The following is a 19,894-nucleotide window of genomic DNA, read 5'->3' as shown; positions in this document are numbered from 1 at the left end:
TATTATAATGATTATTCCTGAGTCTAGGACTACATACGAGCCCTGGCCTATTAAATACTTAGGCAGTAATAACCTCACCAAGACAGACTCCAATACACACGAAAAAAAATAGTATACCAAGAGTAACAACCTGATTGCTTGTAAATTTACCACATCAGCCTCAAGGTTGACAAAATCAACTAGTAGCTAAAGTACCTACTGTGTGCAAAACATCACAAGGGATATGATGAGAGATAAGACAAGATCCCCAATCTCAGAAAGCCTGAATCCTGACCCAGGCAGTTGCACTAAAGCCCCATGAAACAGGATATGACTAAGGGCTAAAGAGAAGAAGAGTAAGTGGTCAGAGAGGGCTCCCCAAAGATGAGTCTGGAGTATGAAAGACAGGGTTTAGATAGGTGGGGAAGGAAGAGGAAGGCATTCTGGAAGAAGGGAACAAAGGTAAAGGAATAGCCCTGGACTTCAGTTTCCTGTCAATCACCCCTGGCAGGGTCCTTCTGCTACCAGTTTTTGTCCCTCTCCAAGATTAGTGAGACCAGTTTTGACCAACACAGTGGGAGAGAAGATTGGATATGTTCACAGACTTAGAGCTAGAAGAAGCCTTAGAGGTGATCTAATCCCACTCCATTTTACACATAATGAGAGCTTGACTTTGGAGCACACCCAGCTCATCTAACACAGAGGCACCAGATAAGGAAACTGAGGCACAGAAAGGTTCAGTGACTTGTCCAAGGCTACACAGGTAGTAAATGGCAGAGCTAGGACTTGAACTCAGGTTCTCTGACTCCAAATCCAACCTGGTATGGAATCAGATCATAGAGTGCCTTGACAACCACGCAGAGGAGTTAGAGATGGAGAGAAGGTGGGTACCACCTCAGCATAGGATGGGTAGTTGTAGTCATGGCACAGAGAGAGGAGAGAAGGGAGAAAGAAAACAGAAGAGAAGGGAGAGAGGGAGGAGAGAAGGAAAGAGAAGAGACAAGACTAGTTCTTACGAGATACTCAGCATAGTGAGAAGTGGAAGGGGAACCCTGGAAAACTCAAGGGAACACTCAGAAAGCTCAGAGCAGTAGGACGCTGTGTTTCCAAGGCAAAAACACAAAATTTCAAAGAGGAAGGAGTGGTCCCAGCAATATCAAATGCCTCAGGAAGGTCAAAGAAGATGAGGACGAATAAAAGATTTGTCTACTGGTCACCGGTGACCCTTCAGAGCAGCCTGAGGAGGGAGTAGCGGGAGACCATCTTTCTGAGGAGTTTGACAGTGATTTGATTCAGCAAACGAGTTTCATCACTTTAGATGGCCTTTATTCATTAAAGCACTTCCAAGATTCCTTAAGAGGCCAGTGAGCCCTCCACTCTCTCCAGACCCGAGTCAAATCACAACCCTCACCCCACCAAAGAATCCCTTGGTGTTCTCGGGAGCTGTCCTGCACCTGATCGGGGAACACAGGGTTTCTTCAGAATGGGATGGGATGGACCCAGGATTGGGGAAAGACAGTGGTCAGTCGGGGGCCTCTTTACCAAATGGAGCGGGAGGGATAGGGAGGGAGGCTGGGGGTGGGTCAGTTCAGCTCCGGAAGTGCTGCTTGGAGGGGGTGGGGGATGAGAAGTGGCAATGCTCTGACTGCTTGAGAGCCCCGCCTGCCCCGCCCTCTCCTCCCGCCCCCCCTCCGCCCTCCCGCTGACAGGCCCGGGGAAGGGCTGGGGGGAGGTAGGGGACACTCAGGGGCTGGGCTCCCGGGCAGCTGTGCCAGGCCAGCGGGTATTGATTGTTGATTCTTATTTATAGAGCACCGGGGGTGGACGCGGCGCTTTGCAAAACCAAAAAGACACGGTGCTGCCGCGAAGAGCTATTGAGAGGGAGGAGGGACAGCTCCAGATGTGTGCCCGCCATAGGGAGAGCTGAGACGCCCTCGGCCCACCCACCTCTGCCCCCCAGCACCGGCTCTAGCGCCCCTCCCTTTCCCCCCCTCGCAGACGGGACAGCGTCCTGGCCAAAGCAGAGTCCCCGGAGCAAGACGGGGGACGGGGGGGGGGGGAAGAGAGGCACCCCCTGGCCCTCCTTCCGGGGCTGCTGCTCCCCACTCCCGAAACCCCTGGGATGGGGCCGGCCGCACCCCACCCCTCCCGGTCCCTGCTACACCTCTTTTCGTGCCCCCCCTGGGCGGCTCCACCAACCACAGTGCTGGCCCGTGGCCCTGCCCCCTCCCCAGGAGCGCTAAGCGCTAACCCCACCTCTGCCTTGTCTGTGTATTTGTATCTTACAGCAGTACCATCCCACTGATATCACAGGGCAGCTCAACCTCTCAGATCCCTCGGTGAGCACCGTGGTGTGAGGCCTCCCGGAGCCGCCGGCCTAGTTACTAACTACTAGGAGCGCTGGTCAGGACTGATGCCTGAGGACTAAGGGGTCCTGCTCGGGAAGGCCAGAGGGAACGCCCCCGTCCCCTGTCCTCCCGGCCCCCAGTGACTGCACATTGCCCCCCTCCCAGCCTTTTCCCCAGCACTGTGGGGCAGCTGCTGCCCCCGACTCCCTTCCTCCCCACACCCCTATCTTGGCACCCAGAGGGCAGGATCCCTGCTGGAAATAGGCACAGGGGGAGGTAGGGCCAAGTGCCAAGACTTGGAGTTTCCGTGTGAGTAAGTCAAGAGTGAGAGGACCTGAAACTGGGATTGGCAGTGAGAGGGACAAGCTGAATCCTCAGCCTGACAGAGGCAAATTGATCTCAAGTCCCAGGGTGGGCCCCACTCTGCCCAGGTTCTGGGTATCCAGCATCCCCCCTCTGTATGGTATTTGGTTATGTGAATGGTCTGACTATTCAAGAGCCAAGGTTGACCAGGTGGTGTGGTGTCCTGGGCAGACTCTGCCCCACCCCCACTATACCGCAGCACAAATATCACCTTGGTCTTGCCATGGAGAGGCTGTGGGGGGAGACCTTGGGTGGGAAGAGGTGTTCCTCACCCCACAGGCTGCTTTGACCCCTGGAAGCAAAAGAAAACCCTAAGGAAGGCTCTAGTTATCCTCATGTCCCCCACCCAGCTCAGTTCCTTTTCTTCTATTGCCCCCTCTTCCCTCTCCCCACCCAACACGATTTCTTCCAAGTCCCCAGACACCACCCCCCTTTTGCTCTCCATGACCCCAGCTCCATTCTCCTACAGCTGGCTCTACTCCCCTCTCTTCAAACTCTGCTTGTACCATTGCCCCAGCTGTTCAATTTTCCTCCCTCTCTGTACACCCTCTCCATCCCCCTCCCTTGAGTTGGCCTGTTCTCCCTTCCTCCTGCTGGCTTGGCTCTACCCTGGCTGGCCCTGCTACTTCTACACCAATGCTGCCCTGCTGCCCCCCACCCCCACCTTTGCCTCAATGCTCCAGTCTCTGGGCTTCCTCAGCACTGGGCAACCATGCTCTGCCACTCCCCCTCCCTCTCCATTTTGGTTTCAGTTCCTAGAGAGAAAGAGGGCTGGATTCTGGAAGCTGAAACAAGTCCCTCTCTTCTCACCTCTTGTACTCCCCAAATCCCTCCTTCAGGACTGCAGAGCTGGGGTGAGCCTCTAACCCCCACGAAAGGGAAGATTGTAACTCCTCCTGCCTCTTGGCATTGACCACCTGCCTCTCTCCCCTGACCCAAGGCCGCACCTCCTTCCCAGTACTCCACTTCCATATAGGCTATCCCTGTGTACAGCTGTGAGATAGCCCTACTACATACAGGGTGTGCCACTCCATAGAAGGGGTGCACCAGCCATCTCTGTGTACAGGTATACACAGATGCTGTTCCTCCTCACGGTACATGCACCATTATTTTGTACAGCCTTTCTCATGTACAGGCTTATGCTGCTCCCACTTATGGTTCCTGTACCATTACTATGTATAGCTATTCCTCTGTACAGACATATGCCATCCCTATGTATAAGCTTATGACATTCCTGTGTATAGACATTTACCATTCCCATGTACAGGCATGTACCACGGTGTTGCCAAATTGAACATTATGAGCCTCAGTTTTTGTGACAGCTTTCTGATGCCTGCCCTAAGGGGACAATCATCTCCTGCAGAGACCCTAAGTATGATGGGGAGTTGGTTGGGGGTGGCAAGATTCTCTTGGTGCCAACCTACCAAGAGTATTCTGCTTGGGGAATTGAGGGCCACAACTGTACTGAGGTGTGATCTTCAGTCCCTCCCCACAAAGTATTGGCTCATAGGACAAGCCAGAAGGCTCAGCTCCATGCAAGGATGAGGACAGAAGTCACAGAGAGCAGGATGGGGTTGGGAAGTTAGTGGTTGAGTTCTCTGATGCGTCAGCCAGGCCAAGGGTCTGGGGGATGGGTCTCTTCACCCGATGGCAGTGAACACTTCGGTTTTTACGTTGAGCCTGGAAGGCAGTGACCAAGGAACCAAAGATGAAGCAGCCAGCTAGACTGGCGAGAAATGAGAGTGGCCCAAGCATAGTGATGACCACCATATCCCAAGGGGTCAGCGGTTGCGTACAATAATGGAATGAGGCTTCTGTGATGGCAGCCATTGGCCTGAGGGTCAGTCGGTCTGGGGACACACACAGCAAGGACTCTGCTCCTAGGGATACAATGGGATGAGAGTAGGAAATGCTGGGGGGTCAGTACTACCTCAAGACCCACGTGAACTGAGCACATCCAGGTTGGGCTTGGGAACAAGATGGCAATGCCCATGTCTTCCACTCTTCTTTCATCCCAGAACTGCTATATTATCTTGGTTAGCCCATCCTCCATCCCCCCCCCAACACCCAGACTCCTCTAGTCCTTGACCTTGAGTTGTTCCCCACTCCCACCTTTCTTCTAGCTGACCTCTGTCCTCACCTGGGACCTGATGTTTATGGCTACGAAGCCAGCGGCAGAGGGAGGAAATGCTGCAGTCGCACACCCAAGGGTTCCCATGGAGGTTCAGTACACGCAGGGAAGGCAGCCTGTCCAGGACCCCAGAGCCCATGCTAGAGAGCAGATTATCCTGCAGGCTCAGGTTCTGCAGCAGCAGCAAGGGACCCAGCCATGCGGGCTCCAGACACATCAGCCGGTTCCCTGCCAGAGACAGGGTGTGCAGTGCCCGAAGTGGCCAGAAGGTGCCAGGTTCCAGGGCCTGGAGAGCATTGGCACTTAGATCTAGGGACTTCAGGACCCCCAGGCCCCAGAAGGCATGCACATGGATTCTCTGTAATCCATTGCACTGAAGGTCCAGTGAGAGCAGCCCGGGTAGAAGGATGAAGGCTCCTGGGGGCAAGAAGTCCATATGGTTGTGGCCCAAGAGAAGAACTTGGGCACCCGGATCCAGAATCCTAGGCACAGAGTGCAGCTCTCTCCCAGAGCAGTTGACCTGCCCATCCTGCCTACAAACACACTCAGAAGGGCAGCTCCAGGGTGAGCCTGGGGTGGAAGGTGCAGAGAGGATCAACACCAGAGGCAGCAAAAAGAAGGAGAAAGTCATCATTGGGCACCTTTCTCCCCCCACCCCAAAACAGCTCACCAGGGCAGCCTGAGTCAGAAAGTGACCCTCAGGAATCAGGAAGTCCTAGCTTGGGAAAATTCCTTTGGGTGTCTTCTCTCCAAGCTCTCTGCCCATCTATCTGTTCCTTTTGACTCTCACCTGCTTCTGAACAAATATTAACTCACCAGCTTAGAAGTTCTTGTAGATCCTGTCCTGGGACAGGATTCTGTGGGATGGGGGGTGGGGGGGTTGAGGCTCTGAGCAAACCCAGAAGCTCTACCAGCCACCTGCTGGGCTTGGGGCCAGCTCCACGTCAGCACAGCTAGGTCCCTTAGTAAGCACAGGAACACCTAACTCGTCCTAATCGATGCCAGGCTGGGAGCTGCATGCCCCACTCCCCCACAGTCCACCATAGGGCAGCACTCAGGCCCTCAGACAGGGACAGTGTGCTGCTCCTAGCACCAACCAGGCTGGGCCTGTGACCACTCAGGGTTGGAGAGAAGTCTTAGAGAAGGGGATCCCCAACTCAGTATAAGGCCCTCAGATAGATGAGGGGGTAGGGGTGGGAACTAAAATCAAGGGATTAAGAGATCATCAGTCCAGGCTTCCAACCAAGGGGGTCCTTTTCTTTTTTCCTCCCTCATCCCATTCCCACCACTTTCTTGCCCTGTAAAGGCAAGGGGGTAAGTAAGATGGCACCGATATAGCAAGTATGAGGAATTTCCCATCTCCACATCTAGGGCCTAGAGGAGGCAGTCCAACAGCTCTGTCCTCCCACTTTGGGGATCAGCAGGGTGTGAGCCAGTTCTAATCTCTAAGTGTTACCTGATCCTGGAACTTGGACCCCTATTCCCAGCCCTTCCTCCTTAGGCTGCACAGCTAGGGTGGAGAAGACAAAAAGGGCCTGAAATAAGGTCTCTTCGAGCACATCTGTCTGCATATGTTGTCTTGTGTCCTTCATGAGCCCCTCTGTATGTGCCTTTATAAGCTTGGACCTGCATGTCTGCATTGATCTCATTTGGCATCTTCATTTTGCAGGAGTCTGTCCTTTACTCGTATTCGACTGGGTCTGTGGGCATCTGTGCATGAAACACTATATATTTCAGTATAGGTGCCTTCCTGTGTAATAAATCTGTGTGTCCAAGTCTCTGTGTGTCGTCTGTGAATGTCAGAATAAGTCAGCCTGTATGTCAGTGTGTCTACGAACCCAAACCTATGTGTGGATCATTGAGTTATTTCTGAGTCTGAATGGCAGCCGGCATCTATCGGAATCCCTGTGTGTCTGTGTTATTTTGTGCCCATGAAAAGTAGCTACTTTATCCAAGTGTTTTCAGTGGCCCCAGATGGGCAGTTGTTGGGAGGAGATAAGAACTGGCCCAGTCCCAGTGAGATGAATGATGACAAGACCTAGCCGGTAGGAGGGACGTCAAGCTAGTTTTACTTCAGCTTAAACCGGTTCCCACCATGTTTGTTCCAGCCCTAGGATCCCAGATCCCTGGCTTTGCTCCTCCAGCTGTAGGGTCTCAGAGGCAGGATCTGGACAGACTCCCATGGATGTGCAGGTGTTACCACTTTTGTTGGCACGCCCTGTCCTGTGCTGGGTGGTTCATTTCCTGCTAGGGCTAGAAAGGGGGAGGGGAAGGGAGACTAGGGAAACATGGGCTGAGCCTGGGGCAGATAGGCGAAAGGGGCCATTCTCTAAGGCTGCAGAGGCTCTGAAGGGAGGGTGCTATATGTATTGAGAGGCATTCCAGAAAGGGGAGAGGCTGTTTTGAGGGGATGGAGGGAGGAATTGTGTGTTCTGTCCTCCAAAGGGTTTGGGCAGGGGGAAGAGCCATGGCAGAGAATAGTAGCCATCCAAATCAAACCAGGTCCCCACTTTTAGAGGGGGATGACTTACCAACTAGTGGTAAAAAGGACAATTAAAGTTCATCATTCAATCCATCTCAAGACATCACCATTATGGCCAAGGCAAAAAAGATGGGGATGACACTCCCCAAACTTCCAGGCTGCCTTGAAACTTCACAACCCAGGTGGAGACACCCACAGACTGATCCCTACAGACTGATACAGGCTCTATCTCATACACAGGATGCCCAGACAGTGATAAAAATTAATGTATTAATTTTTTCCCCTCTCCCCATTGTCTCTTCCTCCCCCATCCGACTTCCCCTTTAATCCTCCTTCAAGGTGGCTCTCCAAGTCTGGAAACTCCAGAACTTCCTCTAAGATTTCAGGGACCTCAGCAACTCGAACACCTCACAACTCTTGATGAAACAGTTCTCTGATGGGACATTTAAGGGGCTGCCTTCCACACAATGTCCTGGCAATATGTTCTTTTGGTTCATTCCATAGGTGTTATGTGTTTGTGGCTTCCTTGTAGCATACAGTGGGATGATGGCCACATGCGAGAGTAGCTCCCATCACTAAACACTGGGATGATGGTCTTATGACTGAATGAGCAAAGTTTCAGCCAAGTTGAGGGTCAAGGGCAAGGAGGGGACACATCTGGACCGGATGCCCCTCCCCTAGCAAAGGACTTTGGGTACTCTCACAGTTCCAAGACACATATCATGGCATCAATAACAGATACGTTGGGAAGACTCTGTCCACTCCAAGAGTGACCTAGTACAAGAAAGCTTGGCCTCCTCCAGAGGACCGATGGGATGTATGCACAAGGAAAGAGGGTTCATCAGAAGTGAAGCCTGATCTAAATATCCCTTTGGAGAGGAATAGGAGAGAAAGGAACCAGAAGTAGCTTAATCTCTCCCCCTTCTCCCCAGACACTAAGCCCTGCAGAGCCTAGCAGGCCTGCTCTCCTGAGATATGTCCCATCGCTCACTTAGTTTCCTATAGTTGGGGCCAGTGCTTTAGGGTACGATCATAGCCACTGAGATACATGAAGATTATGGAACGGCCCACTTCCCAGAGAACTTTCCTATCTCCCACCCACTGCCCCACTTCAAGGACCAGAAGACTCTGGACTGGACATCTAGCTCAGAAGACTATTTCTTCTACTCTCCACTCACCACATCCTCAAGCCCCAAATGTTGCTCCTTTGTTCCTTCTTCCCTCACATATTCCCCATAACCAGTCCTATATTCCATCCTGTGTTCTCTCCACAGTTCTCTCTCTCTTACTCACATTACTTCTTATTCCAGATCCCATGTCCCTCCCATACAACTTCTATTTCCCTCCCCCATGTAATCCCAACCCTCATATTACCCTCATAAGCAGCTTCATATTCTGTCTCTGCATAATACTCTACTCCATTCTGAACACTCCTACATAATACACCACCTCTGTACACTAACTCTGTATAATCCTCATGCTGCTCCTGTATTCCATCTTCCCATATAATCCAAATAGCACCCCATATTCCATCACCATATCCCAATCCCTTCTCCATATTTCTCACCTATATAGTCTTTATACTCCTATATATCACCCAGTCCTCCACATCCTTCCAGAATCACCTCTTCCTCCCCTCAGATATTCCATATTTCTCTACATATGTTCCCAGACCTAACCTCCCTCCTCCCCATATACTCATTCCTCAAGTACTGTACATGCTGCCCATAACACTGACTAGAGCATGTGATCCCCACTTGGAGGACCTAAAATGGCCAGTGCCCAGCTTGGTTGAGAAATACAGGACCTGGTCTCCTCCTGTCATCCCTGCCAAATGAGAGAGCTGGGAACCCTCCTCAGCTCCTGGCCCAGCCCCACAAACCTCTTGGTTACGAATAATGCTGATGACTACAAGAGCAGGGCTGAGAAACAGCTCACACTGGACACCTCCAAGGACAATGAGCAGGGTGGTCAGGGCCTCCCGGCTGATCCCAGAACCACACTCACAGTGCTTTCCATCAAAGGAGACAGAGTCTAACGGGGAAAGGAAACAAAAGCAAATGAGAGGGGTATTAGAGAGAGGAAGGAATCCCCTTTCCCTCTGGGGGAATTTTTTATATCTTCCCCAAACTCTGATTGTCCTGATTAGAGGTAGTGCAGGTCCATAGGCTTTCTCCTCAGGGGGAATAGGCTTCATCCTTCTCACCCTCCTCTCTCTCGCCCAGGGAAGGCTGCGAGTGGGAAGAAGAGCCAGCAGATGAGACATGAGGGCTTAGCAGGGGTGACCAGAAACCAGGAAAGTCACAGGGTCAGAAACGCAATAGAAATGAACCCTTTCTTTGCCCAGGCTGGGCAGTCAGGAATGGAGGAAGGGTAGAGAGAAATAGGGCAGGTTCCACAGAATTCAGAAGCATAAGGGACCTTAAAGATCATTTACTCCAACCCTTCTCATTGTATAAATAAGGAATCCTAGGCCCAGAGAGGCTCAAGAACTTGCCCAGTGTCATACTGGTAGGAAGCAGCAGAGCACCTGCAGCTGAAGAGATGCTGAGAGCCAAAAGCAGCAGGTAGGGGATGTTGCCAAGCAGTCCTGAGGGAGACTGGAGTTGGGGGAACATGTCCAGTCCCCAGCCCCAGTGGACAGCTCTGGGAAGGGCCAGGTGGGCAGAAGGTGCTGACGTCACAGTGGGGGCTTTGGGTCGGTCCAAGGGAAGAGTAGGGGGAGGGCCGGACTAATTCCCTTCCCCCCAGTTCAGGCCCTCCTGCCTGGCTGGTCACCTGAAGGACTAGTCCCAGGAAGTAGGGGAACCTTATCACTGTTCCCCCCACCTCATAAAAAGGACAAGAGGTTATTATATACTTCTTACCCAATGGATTCAACTTCAGAGGAGAGCTCAGGGCAAAGGGGAGGGAAGGGGAGGGGAAAGGAGGGCGTGAACTTCTTTCTTCTTGCCATAAGTCATGAGTTATAGTGAGAGTAACAGTGTTCCTCACATCTCTCAGTCTTTCCCTTTCCAGCACGAGGCACTTCCTCATAACGCAGCATAGGGAAGGGTACAAGGGCTGGGTCCAAGCCAGGGTGACACAGTGTACCTGCCTATCCTTCCTGCCTCAAACAGCCACAGCTAGGAGCTGCCAAGTCTGAGACAAGAGGACAATTGTGGGGATCTGCCCCAGCCAGCTGGCTGGTGGAAAGAACTGGCTTGGTGACAGAGGAGACCTGGATGGTTGGAGCCTCTGGTGTCACCTCTGAGCAAGGGTAGAAGGGAGCAAATAGTTAGGGACAGGGAGAAGGGGAGGGGGTGGGGGGCTAGGGGTGGTAAAGCTTTAAACAAATCCTAACCTGAATACTAGGAATCTCATTTCATTGAAGATGTGTCAGGGTCTGGGGTGGGCTGAGTCCTTAGACATTCTGCCCTGTGGCCTGGTATGTACACCCCTCCCACTGATGCTTAGCACAGTCCTTCCCACTCAGTAAGAGCTTAAAGTGCTTATTGACTGACTGACCTCAACTCACACAAATCTAGGAAGACAGACACTTTTTGCTTACATTTCAATCTGCTCCCAAATACATTTTGCTCTCCCACCTCCATTCCTTTATACTCATGCTGCTCCCAAGGCCAATGAGGCCCTTTGCCTATTGTCTGCATCCCAGACAAAATTCACTTACATGAAGCTTGTCCTCTCCCCCCATTGACCTTCTTCTATCATTCCTTCGACATGGTTGTACAAGGAACTGGAAAGGCCTTGATAAACAAATTCACACTTAGGAGTTGAATATTATCTCCACTACATACGTCATTCTTCAGTTTGCTCTGACGTAACTATAATAATATACCTCCATTTAGGGTTCTACTGGAGATGAAGGAATTGACTCAAGGAACAAAGCCTTGGTTGAAGGTGGTAGACAACCCAAACAAAAATCCTAGAGATCCTATTCCTAGAGAACAGGAAGTGTTATGGGGTGTATGTTAATATTACAGAGCTCACTCACCAAATCTGGAAGAAATACACCCTCTCCAGACTTTGACCACTAGAGTCCTTGAGGTATGGAGCACCCTAATCAGCTAGCCAATTGTCAACAAGTTATTATTAAATTCTGTGCTAGGTATTCTAAGTGCTGGCAATAAGAAAGCAAAAAACAAAAACAAATAAAATGCAGTGGATGATCTTGGCCTTTTTGGTGGGGAGGCATTTTTTTTGTATCTAACCAGTAACTCACATCTTGTCTCCCACTTTAAAATGCTGCTTCTTGAGGGCAGGGGCTGGTGTTTTGTGTTGTTGGTTTTTGTTTTGTTTGTTTTGAGGGGGGAAGGCAGGGCATTTGGGGCTAAGTGACTTGCCCAAGGTCACACAGCTAGTGTGTGAGGCTGGATTTGAACTCAATTCTTCCTGACTCCAAGGCTGGTGCTCTACTCACTGCAGCACCTAGCTGCCCCTGGTGTTTTTGTTTTGCTTTTGTATCCCCAGCACTTAGAAATGCCTAGCCATCAACAGCTGTCTTGACTTTTGTCTTGCCACTGGACTTCCATGACTCTGGAGGAGAGAGCGAGGCTGAAGACTTTGTGCAGTTCTGCCTCACTTAAAGCCAGTTCTCATGCAGGTCAAGACATTACCTTCACGTGGTCATTGGTCTTCTTCAAGAACCAAGGATGAACAACAACAATAAATAAATAAGTGCAGAGTAGATGAAGATAATCTGAAAGGGAAAGGCAAAGGGGGAGGGCGACTGGGAAAGATGAGACTAAAAGATAAGAACACTGGAAAGGGAGGAAGGGTCCAGGTTAGGAAGAGCTTTAAATGCCAAACAGAGGGCTTTATATGTGATCCTGGTGGTAACAGGGAACCACTGGAGCTCAAGCAGGGGACTCGACAGGTTCGACTTACTCTTTTACAAAATCACCTCAGCGATGGTGGAGGAGTGGGAGAGAGACTTGAGATAGGGAGAACAATTAAAAGCCCCAGAGCCCAGAGCCCAGAGCCCTGAATGTATGCTGACTTGCCCAGAGCAGATCAACTCAGTTCTCTAACCTAGGATAGCAGAGCAGGGGTTACCCAGAAGGGCCTGGATCCTAGACTCAGACTCTAGAGCACTGAGCTAGGCCAGCAACTCTGGGTAGCTCAAAGCAGATCACTGGAAGAATGAATTTTTTTAAAAAATAAAAACTATTATGATTCCAGGAATGGATGCCAGACACAAAACCCAAAGAAGAAAATAATTCCAAATTACCTACAAGCAAAGCCTCAAAGAAAAACAGAGCTTACCCATGAGATCAATTAGAATTTCTAAAAGAAATAAGAAATGCTTTTTTTTAGAAAATTTAAAAAAAAATATTATACATGAAATGAGAGTGATAGAGGAAAGAATCAGAAAAGAAATGAGAACTCTAGAGGAGAAGCTTGGAAAGAATTAACAGCTTAGCACAAGAGGTATAAAACCTTACTCAAGTAAGAGACTCTCCAAAAATTAGAAGGGACCAAAGAGGAATTAATGACTCCATGAAACAACAAGAAATATTAAAACAAAGTGAAAATTGAAAAATTAGAAGAGCTAAGGTTTTCATATTAAAAACTGACCTAGGAAATAGATTAAGAGATAATTTAGGACTCATTGAGTAAAATCGAGCTTAGATAACATATTTCAAGAAATCATTAAAGAAAATGGCCCAAATCTCTCAGAATCGAGGGCAAAATAAAAATAAAATAAGAGAGTCATCTCCTGAAGAAACCTCAAAATGAAAAGATGATATCCAAATCCAGAGCTTAAAGTCAAAGAAAAAAATACAAAGTGGTCAGGAAAAAAAGAATTCAAGTACGGAGAAACCATAATCAGCATCACACCAAGGTTTTAGCAGCTACCACTATAAAGAATGGGGAGCACTGAATACAATATGCCAAAGGCAAAATATATAGGCTTAAAACAACAATAACTTCCCCAGCAAAACTGAATATAACCTTTACAGAGGGGAAAAAAAGGGGGACCTTAATGAAATGAACTTCCAAGCATTCCTGATAAAGACTAAAGTATAACTTGAAATCGGATCATGGGCGTAAGAAAAACATAAAACAGATAAATACCAGTGAGTAATCAGAAAAAACTTTATAAGAATGAACTAATTACATTCTAATGGAAAGGGAGGTAGGGTGGGAATGATATACAAGCATCTCCTAAAAATCATAATGTCAGAAATAACAGAGAGAGGCAAATAGCGCTGGAGGGTCTGGCAATGATTATTATGCTTAGATGTTCTTAAAGAAGAAAGGGAGAAGGGAAAGAATACACAAGGGAAGGAGTAGGGAGTACTTAATCTCTCATATAACTTATATAACAAGTTGTAGTCTATTTATAAAACAAGGAAGGGGTGGTGGAATGAGAGTAATTTGAACCTCAATTGTATTTAAACTGGAGAAGAAGGGTGGGAAAACCCATACAAACACACACGTACACAATTGGGTGTAGAAATACATTCAACTCAACAGGGAAATGGAAATAGGGAGAAGGGAAGGAACAAGGAAGAGCTAACAAAGGGAGGGATTATAAGCAAACCAAACCCTAAATTCAGAAGGGAAATTGTGAAGAAGAGTTTAGAAGGAGGGGAAAAAAGGTGTGCCTGGATCCGGATGAGGGGAAGAGAAAACAGCCGGAGAGGGACAGCTATTTGCATCAAGTCCACAGCACTGACAGGTGCTGAACACACTCCCATTCCATGCCCATATTTTTCTATGTAAAGAGAGGATGGAGAGCAAAGAAGAGAAAAGTAAAAGAGAACAGGATGGAGAGAAATACCTAAAATTTAAAAAGTTTTTGCACAAACAAATACAATATGACTAAGATTAGAAGGGAAATAGATAAATGGACAAAAGAAAATCTTCTTAACAGGTTTCTCTTATAAAGGACTCATTTCCAGGATATATAAGGAACTGATTGATAAATTGGAACTGATTCCAACTTATAAGAATAAGAACCATCCCCAATTAATCAATGGTCAAAAGTTATGAAACATTACTTTATAAAGATGAATGAATTCCATTCTAATGAGAAGGATGGGTGGGTGGCGGCATACATACAAGCATCCTCTAAGAAAATAATGTCATCAGAAGTTACAGAGGGAGCCAATAGTTCTCTAGGGGAGAAAATCCAAGCAATCTACAGCCACATGAAAAACTGCTCCAATCACAATAATTAGAAAATTACAATGAAAGCAACACTAAAGTTCTACCTCGCACCCATAAGATCAGCATGGCTGACAAAAAGGAAAATGACAAATATTGGAGGAACATCAGGAAAACAGAAGCAGTAATAGATTGCTGATGGAGCTATAAATTGGTACAGACATTCTTGAAAGCAATCTAGAATTAGGACCCAAAAGTCACTAAACTCTACCTACTCTTTAACTCACCATTATCTAGCAGTACTAGGCTTCTAACCCAAGGAAATCAATGAAAGAGAAAAAGGTCTTTGAGGAAATTGAGGGAATTAAGGGGATTATAACAGCCAATCATAGTGAGAATTGGGTGAACCAAACAAAATGACTCCATCTTGTGACACAACTCTGGAGCTAGCTCAGTTCCCTTTCTATTCAATTATGGGTCTAGTCCAACTTCTGCCCTATGAGAAAACTTTACTCAATCGTGGGAATTGAGAGAAAACCTTATTGTGTTGTTTGGACCTAGCTGGGAAGCTGGAACATGCTGTTTAAAGACCCTTATCTAAGGACCTAGGTTATGCTGACCAGAAACCCAATCAAATCCAAAGACCAATGCAAAGAGTTTTCTCACAATTGTACATCTCAAGCAACCCATATGCCTTATCTGAAAACCGGCCTCATGCTTATCATTCACTGTTTCCATGTTCCTTTGCTTGTTCATAGACACTTGTGGGGAATATATACCTCTTTTTCTGATTTCAGAGAATTGCTCCAGTTCATTTTCCCTCTCCCCACTTGGAAAACCTCTAACCTTTCCTCCATTTAGAAATCAGATTACCTAATGTTATATTGTTTCCTTTTAGTTAACTGGTGTTATTTGATTGTTTTTAATGTTTAAAAGTCTGTCTCCTCCTGTATTTAGGGTCCAGGCCTACGCTGAGGAGTTCTGGGCCCCAGTTTGTTGGGCAATTGGCATGCATTGCATAATAAATTGATAAGCTTGAAAGACTGGACATTTGTTTCCTCAGTCATTTCATCTTTTGTCTGCCATGATAACTACAAAAATATTCACAACGCTCTTCTGTGGTTGCAAAGAACTGGAAACTATAGGGGGTATGCAGGATAGTGTTCCATGTGTATCCCTCTTACATCCATCCCTATGTTCTGTTTTGCATTGTATATATTTATCTGTTACCTTCATGATTGTGACCTTCATGAGAGGAGGGGCTTAAATCTTTTAAACATCTTTTTATCTCCACCAGTGCCTAGTATGGCATGTAGCCATACTAGTACTGCATGTAGCAATTGGGTAATTTACAAATGGTTATTGAATTAAAATGAGTCCTTGACTACTGAACTAACAAATAAAACTAAGAAGTGTTTGTATGCAAAAAAAAAACCCCAAACAATAAAACTGATAAACCTTTGGTTAATTTGATTAAGAAAAAAGAAAGAAGAAAACCAAATTACCAGTATCAAAAATGAAAAGGGGGTATTCACCACCAAAGAAGAGGAAATTAAAACAATAACTAGAAATTATTTTGCCCAACTGTATGCTCATAAATTTGGCAATCTTATTGAAATGGATGAATATTTACAAAAATATAAATTGCCCAGATTAAAAGAAGAGAAAGTAAAATACTTAACCCAATCTCAGAAAAAGAAACTGAATAAGCCATCAATGAATTCCCTAGGAAAAAATCTCCAGGGTCAGATGGATTTACAAGCGAATTCTATCAAACATTTAAAGGCCAATTGATTCTAATACTATATAGAATATTTGTGAAAAAAGGAGCCTACCAAATTCTTTTTATGATACAAATATGGTACTGATACTTAAGCTGGGAAGAGTCAAAACAGAGAAGGAAAATTGTAGACTAATTTCCCTAATGAATATGGATGCAAAAAGTTTAAATAAAATATTAGCAAAAAGATTACAACAACTTATCATGAGAATAATACACTTTGATCAGGTAGGATTTATACCAGGAATGCAGGGCTCGTTCAATATTAGGAAAACTATCAGCATAATTGATTATATCAACAACAAAACTAGCAGAAACTATATGATCATCTCAATAGATGCAGAAAAAGCTTTTGACAAAATACAACACCCATTCCTACTAAAAACACTAGAGAGTACAGGAATAAATGGAGCCTTCCTTAAAATGATAAGTAGCAACTACCTAAAACCATCAGCGAGCATTATATGTAATGGGGATAAGCTAGATGCATTTCCAATAAGATTGGGGGTGAAACAAGGATGTCCATTATCAACACTGTTATTCAATATGGTATTAGAAATGTTAGCTTTAGCAAAAAGAGAAGAAAAAGAAATTGAAGGAATTAGAATAGGTAAAAAAGAAACTAAGTTATCACTCTTTGCAGATGATATAATGATATACTTAGAGAATCCTAGAGAATCAAGTAAAAAACTACTTGAAATAAACAATTTTTTTGTTTTTTTTTCATTCAATATTTTTAGTTTTCAGCATTGATTTTTCACAAGAGTTTGAATTACAAATTTTCTCCCCATTTCTACCCTCCCCCCATTCCAAGATGGCATATATTCTGATTGCCCCGTTCCCCAGTCAGCCCTCCCTTCTGTCACCCCACTCCCCTCCCATCCCCTTTTCCCTTACTTTCTTGTAGGGCAAGATAGATTTCTACGCCCTATTGCCTCTATAACTTATTTCCTAGTTGCATGCAAAAACTTTTTTTTTGAACATCTGCTTTTAAAACTTTGAGTTCCAAATTCTCTCCCCTCTTCCCTCCCCACCCACCCTCCCTAAGAAGGCAAGCAATTCAACATAGGCCACATGTATATCATTATGTAAAACCCTTCCACAAAACTCATGTTGTGAAAGACTAACTATATTTTGCTCCTTCCTATCCTATCCCCCTTTGTTCAGTTTTCTCCCTTGACCCTGTCCCTTTTCAAAAGTGTCTGCTTTTGATTACCTCCTCCCCCTATCTGCCCTCCCTTCTATTGTCCCCCCTTTTTTATCTCCTTTCCTTCTTTCCTGTGGAGTAAGATACCCAATTGAGTGTTCCCTCCTCAGGTCAAATCCAATGAGAACAAGATTCACTCATTCCCCTTCACCTGCCCCCTCTTCCCTTCCTAAAGAACTGCTTTTCTTGCCACTTTTATGCAAAATAATTTACCCCATTCTGTCTCTCCCTTTCTCCCTCTCTCAATATATTCCTCTCTCATCCCTTAATTTGATTTTTTTTAGATATCATCCCTTCATATTCAACTCAACCTGTGCCCTCTGTCTATACATATATGTATATTCCCTTCAGCTACCGTAATACTGAGGTCTCACGAATTATACACATCATCTTTCCATGTAGGAATGTAAACAAAACAGTTCAACTTTAGTAAGTCCCTTATGATTTCTCTTTCTTGTTTACCTTTTCATGCTTCTCTTGATTCTTGTGTTTGAAAGTCAAATTTTCTATTCAGCTCTGGTCTTTACACTGAGAAAGCCTAAAAGTCCTCTATTTTATTGAAAGTCCATATTTTGCCCTGGAGCATGATACTCAGTTTTGCTGGGTAGGTGATTCTTGGTTTTAATCCTAGCTCCATTGACCTCTGGAATATTATATTCCAAGCCCTTCAATCCCTTAATGTAGAAGCTGCTAGATCTTGTATTATCCTGATTGTGTTTCCACAATACTCAAATTGTTTCTTTTTGGCTGCTTGCAGTATTTTCTCCTTGATCTGGGAGCTCTGGAATTTGGCAACAATGTTCCTAGGAGTTTTCTTTTTGGGATCTTTTTCAGGAGGCGATGAGTGGGTTCTTTTAATTTCTATTTTACCCTCTGGCTCTAGAATATTAGGGCAGTTCTCCTTGATAATTTCTTGAAAGATGATATCTAGGCTCTTTTTTTGATCATGGCTTTCAGGTAGTCCAATAATTTTTAAATTATCTCTCCTGGATCGATTTTCCAGATCAGTGGTTTTCCCAATGAGATATTTGACATTGTCTTCCATTTTTTCATTCCTTTGGTTCTGTTTTATAATATCTTGATTTCTTGCAAAGTCACTAGCTTCCACTTGCTCCAATCTAATTTTTAAGGTAGTATTTTCTTCAGTGGTCTTCTGGACCTCCTTTTCCATTTGGCTAATTCTGCCTTTCAAGGCATTCTTCTCCTCATTGGCTTTTTGGAGCTCCTTTGCTCTATTTTTTATTCTATTTTTATTCTATTTTTTAAGGTGTTATTTTCTTCAGTATTTTTTTGTGTCTCCTTTAGCAAGTCATTGACTTGTTTTTCATGGTTTTCCACATCACTCTCATTTCTCTTCCCAATTTTTCTTCTACTTCTCTAAGTTGCTTTTCCAAATCCTTTTTCAGCTCTTCCATGGCCTGAGACCAGTTCATGGTTTTTTTTGGAAGCTTTTGATGTAGGCTCTTTGACTTTGCTGACTTCTTCTGGTTGTATGTTTTGGTCTTCTTTGTCACCAAAGAAAGATTCCAAAGTCTGAGTCTGAACCTGAGTCTGTTTTTGCTGCCTGGCCATGTTCCCAGCCAACTACTTGACCCTTGAGTTTTTCATCGGGATATGACTGCTTGTAGAGTAGAGAGTACTTTGTCCCAAGCTTGAGGGGCTGCACTGTTGTTTTCTGAGCTTCTTCTACACAGCAAGCTCTGCCACACCTGCACTCCTCCTTCCCCAAGAACCACCAACCCGGTCCGCTACTCAGATCTGAGCAGGCCCTGCACTCTGCACTGGGATCTATCACTTAATTCCTCCCACCAGGTGGGCCTGGGGCCGGAAGCAACTGCAGCTGTAGTTCTGTAGCTGCACCACCTCTGCTGCCCCCAAGGGCAGTCTTTCACTCTGTCCCCACAGTTTTTTCCAACTAACCTTCTCTGTTGTCTTTGGTGTTTGTGGGCTGAGAAGTCTGGTAACTGCCACAGCTCACTGATTCAGGGCACTAAGGCCTGTTCTGCCTGGCTCCCAGTCTGGTTGGTCTGGGCACACCCCATGCTGGGCTCTGCTCCGCTTGATAGACCTTACCCAGTGACCATCCAGGCTGTCCTGGGCTGGAGCCCTGCTTCCCTCTACTATTTCGTGGGTTCTGCAAATCTAAAATTTGTTCAGAGCCATTTTTTATAGGTGTTTGGAGGGTCCTGGGGGAGAGCTTTAGGCCAGTCCCTGCTTTCCAGCTGCCATCTTGGCTCTGCTCCCCAATAATAAACAACTTTAGCAAAGTTGCAGGATATAAAATAAACCCACATAAACCCTCAGCATTCCTATATATTACTAACAAAGCCCAATAGCAAGAGATATAAAGGGAAATTCCATTTAAAGTTACTTTAGACGTTGTAAAATATTTGGGAGTCTACCTACCAAAACAAACCCAGGAACTATATGAACAAAATTACAATTTTCACCCAAATACTCAGATCTACATAATTGGAAAAACATCAGTTGC

General features: G+C 46.1%; 3 protein-coding genes across 6 annotated transcripts in view; 1 reads left to right on the top strand and 2 right to left on the bottom strand.

Moving 5' to 3' along the window:
• Window positions 1–3,999, top strand: part of GRIN1 (glutamate ionotropic receptor NMDA type subunit 1) — a 41,159-nt gene extending 37,160 nt beyond the window's left edge. For all 4 annotated transcript variants that reach the window (XM_036751291.1, XM_036751293.1, XM_036751292.1 and 1 more), the window contains one exon: window positions 2,268–3,999. In XM_036751291.1, coding sequence (XP_036607186.1) covers window positions 2,268–2,336 — 69 coding nt within the window. In that variant the 3' untranslated portion in view covers window positions 2,337–3,999. The remainder of the gene's footprint in view (window positions 1–2,267) is intronic.
• Window positions 4,000–4,244: 245 nt separating this feature from the next.
• LRRC26 (leucine rich repeat containing 26) lies at window positions 4,245–5,452 on the bottom strand. The gene is made up of 2 exons (XM_036748454.1): window positions 4,831–5,452; window positions 4,245–4,570 (listed from the first exon to the last, which is right to left on the bottom strand). The coding sequence occupies exons 1-2, from the start codon at window positions 5,450–5,452 to the stop codon at window positions 4,245–4,247; spliced, it is 948 nt and encodes a 315-aa protein (XP_036604349.1).
• Window positions 5,453–7,548: 2,096 nt separating this feature from the next.
• TMEM210 (transmembrane protein 210) lies at window positions 7,549–9,955 on the bottom strand. The gene is made up of 3 exons (XM_036749175.1): window positions 9,834–9,955; window positions 9,186–9,337; window positions 7,549–8,172 (listed from the first exon to the last, which is right to left on the bottom strand). The coding sequence occupies exons 1-3, from the start codon at window positions 9,919–9,921 to the stop codon at window positions 8,032–8,034; spliced, it is 381 nt and encodes a 126-aa protein (XP_036605070.1). The 5' UTR covers window positions 9,922–9,955; the 3' UTR covers window positions 7,549–8,031.
• Window positions 9,956–19,894: the final 9,939 nt, after the last annotated feature.

The sequence above is a fragment of the Trichosurus vulpecula genome, chromosome 3 (genome assembly GCF_011100635.1).
Source record: "Trichosurus vulpecula isolate mTriVul1 chromosome 3, mTriVul1.pri, whole genome shotgun sequence".
NCBI classification, from domain to species: domain Eukaryota; kingdom Metazoa; phylum Chordata; class Mammalia; order Diprotodontia; family Phalangeridae; genus Trichosurus; species Trichosurus vulpecula.
The sequence above is the reverse complement of the archived record's forward strand: the minus strand, read 5'-3'. Positions and strand labels throughout refer to the sequence as shown.

Excerpts from the sequence above, each read along its gene's own strand:
- TMEM210 (XM_036749175.1), bottom strand. The coding sequence starts at position 9,921 with ATGTTCCCCCAACTCCAGTCTCCCTCAGGACTGCTTGGCAACATCCCC. Across the intron at positions 9,338-9,833 it reads CAGCATCTCTTCAGCTGCAG|ACTCTGTCTCCTTTGATGGA; the intron begins GTGCTCTGCTGC and ends TTTCCCCGTTAG. Across the intron at positions 8,173-9,185 it reads GCATTATTCGTAACCAAGAG|GGATATTTAGATCAGGCTTC; the intron begins GTTTGTGGGGCT and ends TCCTCTCCAAAG.
- LRRC26 (XM_036748454.1), bottom strand. The coding sequence starts at position 5,452 with ATGACTTTCTCCTTCTTTTTGCTGCCTCTGGTGTTGATCCTCTCTGCA. Across the intron at positions 4,571-4,830 it reads CCATAAACATCAGGTCCCAG|GAGCAGAGTCCTTGCTGTGT; the intron begins GTGAGGACAGAG and ends TTGTATCCCTAG.